Source organism: Patella vulgata, chromosome 1 (assembly GCF_932274485.2).
Source record: "Patella vulgata chromosome 1, xgPatVulg1.2, whole genome shotgun sequence".
Taxonomy (NCBI): Eukaryota; Metazoa; Mollusca; class Gastropoda; family Patellidae; genus Patella; species Patella vulgata.
Genome location: NC_065879.2, coordinates 84,791,511 through 84,804,534, shown reverse-complemented (window position 1 = coordinate 84,804,534; position 13,024 = coordinate 84,791,511). Strand labels below are relative to the sequence as shown.

General features: G+C 38.6%; 1 protein-coding gene across 2 annotated transcripts; it reads right to left on the bottom strand.

The window, feature by feature from the left end:
- Positions 1–1,610: 1,610 nt before the first annotated feature.
- On the bottom strand, positions 1,611–10,851 carry LOC126821032 (ankyrin repeat domain-containing protein 50). 2 transcript variants are annotated; one of them, XM_050549323.1, is made up of 3 exons: positions 10,761–10,851; positions 8,418–8,481; positions 1,611–6,479 (listed from the first exon to the last, which is right to left on the bottom strand). In XM_050549323.1, exons 2-3 carry the CDS (start codon positions 8,429–8,431, stop codon positions 3,011–3,013), a joined length of 3,483 nt encoding a protein of 1,160 aa, XP_050405280.1. In that variant the 5' UTR covers positions 8,432–8,481; positions 10,761–10,851; the 3' UTR covers positions 1,611–3,010. The 2 variants fall into 2 exon arrangements, with proteins under 2 accessions (XP_050405280.1, XP_050405269.1); XM_050549312.2 differs by having other exon boundaries at positions 10,684–10,822.
- Positions 10,852–13,024: the final 2,173 nt, after the last annotated feature.

Genomic DNA, 13,024 nt, shown 5'->3' with positions numbered 1-13,024 from the left:
CACTATCGCCTACTCTTATATCGAATTCCAACTGCCAGGGGATCTTTTACGTGCATTCCAATATATACACGGGACCTCGGTTTTTCGTCTCATCCGAAGGACTAGACAGTTGTCCTTGCCAGGCCCTCCGTTCTGCACCACTGACAAGGGGAAACCACGTCGGAAAATCCTGATGAACTTTCTCGGCCAATGCAGGGATCGAACACCCGACCTCCAGGCTAGCGAGCCAGCGTCTTAACCAACCCGTGTGCTTGTCTTGTGTAATTGTTTGTGGTAATTGTTTACAGTAGTTATCTAATAAATTTTGTTGTAGGCGAATATATTTACAGTAGTTATCTAGTAAATTCTATTGATCAAGGGGCATAACTCTGACAGTAATGAATTATATTGTAGGCGAATATCATATTATTAATTGTTAGATTTTTATAAAAAAATAAATAAACGAAAATGCATTTCTCAAGAGGCCAGTAAACATGTCTGTGGGAATTGTCTAAGATGCTGACAAGATATGAAGAGCCCAGAAGAAGAACGATCTAAGTCACATTTTTGTCTTTTCGCATAAAAGGCAAAATAGACTTTTGGACGAGAATGCTTGACGCGAACAGAACAACGAGTGGGTTTTATTACAACTTCAAAATGATGTTTAATGAGAATCAAAATGGCCAGAACAACAACTGACTTCTACTTTTCAGCCATTAAGGTCAAATTAAGGGTACGATTGACGTATTTGTCCGGGAGGCCATTTCAGAGGTTAGGGCACGCGGCGAGATTGTGGGTTAGGGGTAGGGTTACCGCTAGCCTTACCGCTAGCCCTGTTTATAGCTTGTGGCCTTTGAACAAATCTGCAGTCGACCTTAATGTTTAGACCCAACCACATGCAGACCAGTTAACTCAAAACATGAAATGAAATGAAATGGGGTTTAACGTCCTACTGTTCTGCTCCTATACTGGGCTAATGAAGACGGGCATACGCCATACAGTGTGCTATGAGGGAAATTTTGCCCAGGTAGCGGCACTTTCGCCTACTCGGCCAATGCAGGGATCGAACACCCGACCTCCAGGCTAGCGAGCCAGCGTCTTAACCACCTAGCCACCGTGGCTCCCTATCAAAACATATGAGAGGTTATTTACCCATTAAGATTGAAGACTGGTGGATAATCATCGTGCGATCAGATCCTATCATGGTCAAAACAATAATTGACATTCAAGTTGTTAGGATGACATTCCACGAAGGTTCCTCTGGGTGGTTTCCCTAGAACCCCAATGTCTGTCAGTGATGCAGGGCGGAGCATTCAAGTTGTTAGGATGACATTCCACGAAGGTTCCTCTGGGTGGTTTCCCTAGAACCCCAATGTCTGTCAGTGATGCAGGGCGGAGCATTCAAGTTGTTAGGATGACACAAAAAAACCAAGGCTAGAAAGGAGCATTCAAGTTGTTAGGATGACACAAAAAAAACAAGGCTAGAACGGAGCATTCAAGTCGATAAGATTGTAGAGAATGCTGAGGCTAGAACTCCTCCTGTCTGGACAAAGCTAATTTCACATTTCTACCCCACTGTTGATATAAGAATTAAAGTTTGTTTTTTTAACATATTTATTTTTTATTTCTCGTACAGCATAATTTGTTTTCTCTTCTTACATCAAATTATTTTATTTTTTTTATATTTACACAATTTTATCACATATTTATCCGAAAAACTGGAGTTTTTAAATCAAAACAAAAACACGCAGTAATATAGCTGCATTGTCATACATGACTCATACAAACCCGTACAAGTGAAGGAGGGGAGAGGGGAGGGGTAAAAACAAGCAGTGTTATAGTTAATTATACACTACTACGGGGGTGCATTCATACAAGTCAAGTTGACTGAGCGGGGCACTTATACAAGCCAAACGGAAGGGAGGGGAAGAGTGCATTCAATTAAGCCAAAAGAAAAATGGGGGGGGGGACGCTCATACAAGCAAAGATGAATGTGGGGGTTGGGCACTCATACAAGCCAGGATGAGAAAGGGTTGGGGCAATCATACAACCCAGGGTGAAGGGGGGGGGGACACTCATACAAACCAAGAATGAAAACAAAAAGTAAAAGTTACACATCACAATAAATTCTTGTTACAATAAAACAAAAAGAGTTGAATAGAGAGAAGGGGGTGGATGGCTGAATGGTTAGTGTGTGCGCGCTGTATCACAAAGTCTTTCATTGAGCCAACTGGCGTGGTTGCGATTCCCCGGTTGTACGTGACAAGGAGTAGGGTCGCCAGTCCAACCTCGTGGGTTTTCTCCGGGTCCTCCGGTTTCCTCCCACTGCTAAAGACCCTACTCCCAAACGAATTATTGAAATAAAATTAAACCATACGTTAGTCCCGAAATGACCTAGTTTGTGTCGAGTGGACGTTAAACCTCATCTTTTTCTCTCTCTCTCTCTCTCTCTCTCTCTCTCTCTCTCTCTCAAGATTACAGGTGGTGTTCGTTTGTTTCAACCATATCAAGATTACTGGTGGTGTTCGTTTGTTTCTACCATATAGATATTACAGGTGGCGCTAGCTTGTTTCCACCATATTAAGATTACAGGTGGTGTTCGCATGTTTCAACCATATCAAGATTACAGGTGGTGTTCGTTTGTCTCAACCATATAAGATTACTGGTGGTGTTCGTTTGTTTCTACCATATAGAGATTACAGGTGGCGCTAGCTTGTTTCCACCATATCAAGATTACAGGTGGTGTTCGCATGTTTCAACCATATCAAGATTACAGGTGATGCTCGTTTTTTTTCTACCATATCAAGATTACAGGTGATGCTAGCTTGTTACTACCATATCAAGATTACAGGCGATGCTCGGTTGTTTCCACCATATCAAGATTACAGGTGGTGTTCGCATGTTTCAACCATATCAAGATTACAGGTGATGCTCGTTTTTTTTCTACCATATCAAGATAACAGGTGCTGCTAGCTTGTTTCTACCATATCAAGATTATAGGTGATGCTCGGTTGTTTCTACCATATCAAGATTACATATCAAGATCACCATGTACACCATCATCACCATCATCATCACCATGTACATCATCATCATGATGTACATCATCATCATCATGTACATTATCATCATCATCATGTACATCATCATCATCATCATGTACATCATCATCATCATCATTACTATCACCATCATCATCATCATCATCATCATCATCATGTACACCATCATTACCATCACCATGTACACCATCATCACCATCATCTTCATGTACACCATCACCATGTACATCATCATCATCATCATCATCATCATCATAAAGACGACGACCATTAGGAAATAAGTTGTTTATTAAGGAATCTTGCCTTAATTCATGATCCGTATTGAGAGTAAAATACTGGTAGTTATACTGACTATAATCATCATCTCTATCTTCATCTATATCATAACCATCATAATCATCCTCATCCTCAAAATCATTACAACCATCATCAATATTATCTATGTTGTAATCTTTAGGATGCAGAATATCGTTTAACAGAAGAAAAACCCTTAATTCACGAGGCAATTCAAGATCCTTAACTTTGTCCTCTATTCCCAATTCAAGATTCTGTCTTATAGATCTTCTACACAGTGACTTGAGAGATATATTACTACAGAAACTAACGAATTCTGCTCTGTCTCGCGAGTGGATAATGTCTGTTCGTTCATATCTTTGGTCTTCCTTGTCAAAATTTAAAGTAGTCATAATCTCCTCCCCTTCGGCGCCACAAAGATATAACAGTTTTCTCAGTCCATCTCTTTCTTGGTGATTTAACTCAGTAAGATCAATTTGGTTATAGCTACTTTCAAGTGACGATGGTACGAGAATCTGAAGACAACAGTTTTCAGCAACTAAATATCTAATAAAACAGACAACGTGGTATGGTTTCCAGAAAAAGGGAAAACACAGGGCTGTTTGAATAATTGTGTTACCATCGATACAGGGTACATTGAGAAGACCAGTGCTACCATTAGATAGAAGTAGTTTAAAACAAGTCAAATCAAACACACTCTGATACATATTAAGATATTGTAGAGCAGATCTTCCTGAATGGTCTAACATGGTAACTATGGCACCAGCTTGAAGTAGTTTCCTTGTAAGAACTCTGTCGTTTTTCATTGCAGCCATCATTAAACTAGTTCTACCTCCATTGCCTTGAATATTTACATCTATTCCATCAACACAAAGTAAAATATCAATACAGGCCATGTATATTGGATATATATCTCTACAATAATTCTTAACAACATCATTTACCTGTCTCTTGTTCAAGCCATCTTTAAACATCGTAAAGCCAATGATACACAGATGAAGAGCTGTGTAACCCTGTTTATTTTGTGTATTGATATCTAGTCTAGGATGACGTGTCAACAGTTCTAAATATTTACTGTTTAATAAAAAGGCAGCTATCATAGTAGGTGTGTTGGCTTTAGAACAGAGATGGTTGATGTCTAGCTCGTTATTTAACAACCATTTAAACTTACTTACAGAATAATCATAGTTAACGCCAGCTAAAAGATGAAGCATGTTTTCTCCTTCAGCTGTAACGCCAATAACAATCAACTTTAGCCTAATGTAATAACGGAACACTCCCAACCGCTTACATTTTAAAATATCATGGAATAACTTAAATCCGTTGTTACGTGACATCAGATCTGAATCCGAATCTACTAAAAGTTTAAAGACGGGTGTAGAATTGAACATGTAATATTGAACGCAATAACTAATTGCTGTATTACCATTTTCATCAGTTAAGCTTAGATCAGAATGTGGAATTAACAGTTTTAATATACTGATATCATTTTGGTGTTTTATATGATGCATTAAAGCTGTTTGTCTTTCAGCGTTTTGATGGTTCGCATTACAACCGGCTTCTAATAAAATGTTAATCAATTTAAAATGCAATGGAACACAGATGTCCTGTCCTGTCTGTAATTTCAATTGTATTTCGTCCCAATCATTTCGATTAGACGAACGGTATAACACGACATAGAACAAAGGGGTATTACCTTCATAGTCAGGTTGGTTTATGTCTAATCCTGTTTCTATTAAAGTATTAACGAGTTGGGTACATTTATCTTCAAATTCAACATAGGAATGCGAATAACCTAAAACATAGTAAAGAATGCTGCGTTTAAACCCATCAACATAATGTACATCTGCCCCGTGTTCTAACAGATATATCACAACTTCATACAACCCTTCTCTAGCAGCGATAAATATAGGTTTATGTTTATCATAATTCACTTGATTGACATCTACATCTGCTTCAACTAAAATAACTACACATTGTAATAACAAATCCCGTCTATCTGTTTTATCATATTTGCCATAGTTATATAAAATTATGTGCATCAGGTTGTCCTGATGGTTATCAACATAATGTACATCTGCTCCGTGTTCTAACAGATATATCACAACTTCATATAACCCTCGTCTAGCAGATATAGATATAGGTGCATCTTCAACACTATTCAAATGGTTGACATCTACACCTGCATCAACTAATATAACTACACATTGTAATAACAAATCTGTTTTGTCATCACTATCATAGTCATATAGAAGTATGTGTAACAGGTTGTCCTGACGACTATTAACATAATATACATCTACTCCGTGTTCTATCAGATACATCACAACGTCATATAACCCTTGTCTAGCAGCTATAAATATAGGTGTAGCTTTGTTATATTTTAACTGGTTGACGTCTACACCTGCATCAACTAACTTAACTACACATTGTAATACCAAATCACGGCTATCTGATTTGTCGTATCTGGCATACTCATATAAAAGAATACACAGCAGGTCGTTTTGGTGGCTATCAACATAATGCACATCTGCTCCGTGTTCTAATAGACATATTACAACTTCATAAAATCCTTTTCTAGTAGCTATAGATATAGGTGTATCTTTAACGTCATTCAAATGGTTGACATCTATACCAGCATCAACTAAAATAACTACACATTGTAATAACAATTCACGTCTATCTGTTTTGTCATATTTGTCATAGTTATATAAAAGTATGTGCATTAGGTTGTTGTGATGGCTATCAACATAATTTGGATATACTCCTTGTTCTAACAGATACATCACAACTTTATATAACCCCCGTCTAGCAGCTATAAATATAGGTGTATCTTGAACATCCTTCAACCTGTTGACATCTACAACATTATCAACTAATTTAACTACACACTGCAATAATAAATCACGTCTATCTGTTTTGTCATATTTGCTATAGCTATATAAAAGTAAGTGCAACCGGTTGCTCTGGTGGCTATCAACATAATGTATATCTGCTCCGTGTTCTAAAAGATACACCACAACTTCACACAATCCTTTACTGGAAGCTATAACCATAGCTTGCTTTTTATCTTGTACTGATAATGTTTCTACCACTTCCTGTATATTTCCGACTGTTTGAGCTTGGTGTAGTTTTAACTCCAGCCTAAAATACATTAAACATGTTGTTTTAGTTTTAAAGATGATATAAATACAATTACAATGTAAAAGCTGAACGTGTTCTTTAACCGTTTAGTTAGAGTATTATTAGAATCTGTCCACCAGAGATACCTTAAAGTTGAACTCCGATTACCAAACTACAAAAATAATTAAATAAAAAAGACAACACCCTTAACAGTGGCCATACTTGCTTTCAATTTGTAGTACAAACATGATGACGGGTATAAGCAGGCCACGCCTACACCCAGTATATGCCTTGTCAAGCACAGTGTCCACATCCGGCTAGCTATATTTCAACAACCACACTCTCGACTGGTTGAGGTGTTTTTTCACTATCAACTTACTGAAAATATTATTGCTACACAATTATTATTATTAAATTATTTCTATAGTTTTGTAATGAGCGCCATGGAAACGCATCACTTTTTTTCCCAAATATTTTATTACTAGGTGGTTTTGTATGTATAATATTATGCAATACTATGCTTCCAATGCTTCCAAACGCAAAAAATATCGACCCGTGTGCACAAAAAAATTGCACGAGATGCACATGAAAAACCCAATATTCACGTGCAGCATTGTGTGTGAGCCCTTTAAAAGCATGTTTTCAACTTAATGTACAGTACATGAACTGTGAAACGTCAATCTGTCGTAATTTGTTGTTGGACGTGTGAAGGAATCGAGCTCGAGATGCCGAGACTTACTGAAAATCAACGGAATGAAGCCATGGAAATGTCCAGGGCTGGCATGTCTACACGTGCTATTGCCAGACACTTCAATTGTCATCAGTCCACTGTTGTAAGGTTGGTGGAACGTGATCGAGTTACTGGATCAACACGTGACCGTCAACGTCCTGGTCCACAACGCCTTACAACCCAGACTCAAGACCGCTACATCCGGGTCACTCATCTGTATGACAGATTCCGCCCAGCGACTCGAACAGGTGAGCAGTCGTCGGAAGACAAGGACCAGTAAGTGTCAACACCGTAAGACGTCGTCTAAGAGAAGTAGGACTCCGTGCACGACGACCTTATGTTGGAGCTATCCTCAGGGATCATCACCGTCAGCGGCGTTTGATATGGGCTCAAGGACACCAGACATGGAGAAGAGTAGACTGGCAAAGTGTGCTCTTCAGTGATGAGAGTCGCTTTCATCTTTATCACGCTGATGGCCGTCAACGTGTGTGGAGACGTCTTGGGAACGTCTTGCAGACTGTTGCGTCTTCGAAACGAATCGATGGGGTGGGGGAAGTGTAATGGTGTGGGGAGGCTTCACATTTCATCACCGGACCGCCCTACACATTTGCAGGGGTCGCGTTAATGCTGTAGCCTACCGTGATGATGTCTTGCAACCAATTGTTGTTCCGATGTTTCGAGCGCACCCACAACTTCAGCGCTTCCAACAGGATAATGCACTTCCGCATACCGCCCGTTTTAGTATGGACTACCTGGCTGCTAACAACATCAATGTCTTGGACTGGCCAGCCATGTCTCCGGACATGGCACCGATAGAACATGTCTGGGATGAGATTGGACGCCGTCTGTATCGGAGACCACAGATTCACACCATTGCTGCTTTAGAAGCTGCTCTTGTCCAAGAATGGAACAATTTGCCCCAGGCCTTCTTTCAAACATTGGTAAATTCCATGCGACGTCGCTGCACAGCGTGCGTAAGAGCCCGTGGTGGACACACGCGCTACTGACATTTGTGTTGTACTTTTGGTTTTGACCCCTCTGACTTTGTACCGTTGATTACAGATTAAACATCCATAAGTGTACAAATGTGTTGTTATTGATGTGTTCCCATTTGAATATTGTTCACAATAAGAAGCAAAATAAATAAGATATGTTTACAGGATCATTTTGTTATACGTCATACTAAGTGATGCGTTTTCCATGGCGCTCAGTATATTTAATATACGAACCTCGCTGCATCCATCGTGTTTTGTTGATGGTCTATATCCAGTAGCCGTTATTATGTCAACATCACTAAAATAAACAAATAAATATAGACTATTAGTTATGTATATATATAACATACTTCTGTTAAGACCATACCATACTCGAGATATCTACGACTGGGGTCTGTATGTTGGACAGATTCTACAGCATAACAGGAAACGTATTCTGTTTGATTATTCTCCTCGTTAAGACCATACTATACTGGGGGTTGAATGGTTAGCACATGCGCGCTGTATCATAAGGTCTATCATTGAGTGAACTGGCGTGGTTTCGATTCCCCGGTTGTACGTGACAAGGAGTTGGGTCGCCTGTCCAACCTCGTGGGTTTTCTCCTGGTACTCCGGTTTCCCCCCACTGCTAAAGACGCCTACGCGCAAGCGAATTATTGAACTAAAATTAAACCATGTTAGTTCCGAAATGACCTAGTTTTTGTCGAGTGGACGTTAAACCCTATTTCTCTCTCTCTCTCTCTCTCTATTAATCTTTAGCCATACATAAATGGGAAATTTGTTTACCACCCACAAAATATGCAAATGCCCTTGGGGATATATTTGTTTTTACTTCACACCTAGATCTGGGATTTTCTTTCTTTCGATATTCGCGTGTATTAAGGCCCCTGATTGTACGAAAAATCATGCCTTTAGCCTGTGGTACCTCTAGATGTTACAATTGTTATCCGATTTTAAAAACCGTTCAAATATACCACCTTTACATCATTGTTGAAATGATTTATATAGTAATGTTTTTGTTATCACAGGTTAAAGTTTACATGAATATAGTACGTAGTAAGCTCAAAATTCCCATCATGCTAACCTAAGTGACCTTATTTTTTTTGTAGAATTCCTTTGAATTTTTTTTTAAGTAGTCCCGAAAACTTCGTGGAATTTATAAGAATTAATGAATTGAAAAGGGTTGGAAATAGCACAATTAGTTGTGAGTAGATTTAGAGAATCATTTGTAAATCTTAACATATATTTTCATTTAATTTTTATTGAAAATAATGTTAATTACTAAATCAGTCGTAGTTTGTTGCTCTAATTGTCCATTATATGTTGCACCTTGTGTGTGTGTGTGTGTGTGTGTGGGGGGGGGGGGGGGGGGTCTGCGATAACCTGATTTGAGCTTACTTGGCGACTCACTCGGCAAACCTCAGCAGATTCCAGTACCCTACATCTAGCCTCGGCTGTATGACGAAGTCCGCCATTGAAACTACTTTCAAGTTCCTGGATTACCAACAGCGTTGCCCATGACGACGCCTTTGAAGAATGTTTTATCGTATGCAGATTTCAAAGTCTGAAGCAGTTTTCTCTCAAGTTTATCCGATTTTCTTTAGACAAGGACAAGTTTGCACTGAGAATTCTACACACTCTTCGAACGGCGCAATTGTGCGAACTTCTTTCTAAAAGCGACAAGTTTTCCTAATAATTAAACCGGTGTCGCATCGCAATTGTATAGGGTGTAGGTACATATCATCAACCGTCATACAGCCGAGGCTAGATGTAGGGTACTGGAATCTGCCGAGGTTTGCCGAGTGTTGCGACTGGAATTTATTCAAGGGAGACAACTACATTTAAAGCTGACACGTAACCAAATTGAAAGTAGAAGAAGGAATAGTTGAATATGTTATGTTATAATTATATGGTACATGTATGAATAGTTATTGTCGTGAATCACAGTTACGTAATTTGAATCGCAGTTTATCAGTTACTAGATTTGTAGAAATCAGATGGAATTGACATTTGAACTTATGAATTGATCGTATGAATAATAGGCCTATATAAATCTGTTTCGGTAGTTGTAGTATTAGAAAAATGACACCGATTTAGAAATTGTTCTACAAATTTAGGTTATACTTTCCCTAGTTGCCACGTGACAAATAGTGGGGTTGCCTGTCCAACCTCGTGGGTTTTCTCCGGTTTCCTCCCACTGCTAAAGACCCCTACGAAAATGCGAATTGTTGAAATAAAATTGATCCATGTGTTAGTACCGAAATGACCTAGTTTGTGTCGAGTGGTCGTTACACCCATCTCTCCCTCTCTCTCTCTTGTTGCCACCCACTTGTGTATGAGACAGGACATGCTTCCTTTCTTTGTATAACATCTGATACCACTTCTCTATTGAGCTCACATAGCTGATAAATTTGTTTGTGTGTTGTATTGATATATCATGACATTACTAATTAGGCCTATAATTTGACTAATCAATTACCAGAGCAAGTGAGAAACATACCGCAATATATCGTTATACCATATAATCTGTTTGGCGTCTTTACAGTCTTTTATTATAATAATAATTCTCCTATTTACTTGAACAATCTTCTAGTTGTCTTATGAAATATTTCTTTCCCTCTTTTAATGGCGATTTCAGATAGCTAACTTCCTTCCGTGTTTTTATTTGGGGTGGTGTCAGTTTAAGCAGGGGAGATAAATCTATTTTATAACTTATGGATTCAGACTAGTATTTCTTTTCCCATTGAATCAATCTATATGATGTTAATCTACAGACAGCCCTTCATGACAAAATCAATATAAAAAAATCGAAATAGTGAAAGGGGTGGGGGCAATGCCTGATCAAAGGAATATGTAGACTTTGACAACCATCCACCTAAAAATCATGGATATTTGTCAAAACCTGGCAAAAAATATCAATTCAAACTTTCTTATTCAAATCTATACCCCAAATCAAGGGCCAGGGCGTGTTCGATTGTCAGTCCGGAATGTCCCGAATTGACAGAACTGCAATCAAGTGATACGGAATTCTTAATTCAGCTCTGTCACAGCTCTGCCAGTCCCAACAGCTGAGGTGATGTGAGAAGAATCGTGACGTATTTTAAGAAATAAATATGTTTCAACTGGTTGATATGTTTTAATGGCACATACGCAGGGCTGTCGGTAATTTTTCACAGTTGATTAGCAGCACTGCTAATCAAAAAGTCCAATTTCACCAAATTTGATTAGCAAATTTAAAAATTGATTAGCAGTTTTTCAGTTTCAACATAAAACACCTAAATAACAAGAAATTACTTTAATTCATAACAAATATGATGATTAGATTTCATTCTTAGATTTTTTTTAGCACTGCCACATGCAGTTGTGACAGTTTGTAAATGTGAATGTCTGAAGCCAAATCTTGGCAGTGACTTCCGAAGCCCTACTCATTTTAATTGTTATTTCTTTGTTACGTTAGAAATCTTCTTTAGAAAACAATTTCGTCTGCTTTTTATCGTGTATTAAGTATTACTATTTTGGTTCAATCGCGCGCACCTTTATTATTATTAACTAGACACACGCGATATGAACAATATTTTACGGGAATTCTTACTTTGATTTATCATTTTACAATACGTTAACATGTATTTATTTCTTTCAAAATGTATACTGATATAATTACTTGAAATTGACCTGTCCCGCAACGTGAGTGGTACTACTTGATTCCCTATTTCCGGTTTAATAGTCGCTATTCATAGAGTTATGTCCCTTTATTATATACATGTAGTATAATGAATTGTGTCTGGGTAGTTCGAGAAGAAAATGTCACACGGAGAATTCAGTTTTGTTTATAAAATTTTATTCGGCATTTTATACACGTTGAAAGTGGATTATCCTTGTGTCAATATCCAAAATGACAGGCATATTAATGATTCGCAGTTACTGCGAATCAAAAACGTTAGATTTTAATTTTTGATTAGCAACGGACAAAATATGTATCGCAAATTGCGCTGCGATACTGGTTGTCGGCAGCCCTGCACATACGTTGTACTCCAAAATTTTCCTTTTCATTCGATTGACACTATTTTTGGAATTGAGAGAATATGATATTCTGAAGGGCGGTAAAACTCAACTTAAAACAACTTATTTGCGATGTTTTGGGCACGATAAAATAAAATGTAATAAAAGGCAAACATGACACAATAGAATATTGTTATCTTTATTTACACGTGAGTGGAAATCACTCCCCTCACCCCCTCCTCCTGCGGGTATCATCTTAAAACGAAACAGGAATGCTTATCGTTTAAGTCGTGTGCCGAATGGTCATGGTGCGGGTTGTAGTGTTGTCATGGTACGACCTGTTGCCATGGTTCGATCTGTCGTCATGGTACGATAAGATAACCTGGTTGGTATCTGCACGTTGGACTGTGTAGGGCGTGGCGGTTGAACGTTAGATTGTGTCGGGCGTCTGGATGTGAAAGGCTGAACGTTAGACTGAGTCGGCCTGGTTGGTCGAGTAGGAGTTGAGCGGCTCTGTCCGTTAGTTAAACCAGTACTGAAGTTGATTACACCAAAGTGAGTAGCTGGTCGCGTTTGTAAAGTTAATAATCCGTTAGGTACCGATGCTCCAGTGGAATTGCTCCCTTCCGGGCTACAGGTGAAGCAGCACGGTCCAAGAGCTAATGCAGGATTGAGACAGGACAATTGGGTGCATGCTGTATCAGGGTCATTACCCAGAGGACAGTTTTCTGTGGATATATTTAAAAAAAAACAGTTTACAAAATTTTCTATACTACACCTCTTTAAGATGGTGCTTCGCAGTTTAAAGGAAGCAGCTGACACAACCTTAACTGATGCAGAGG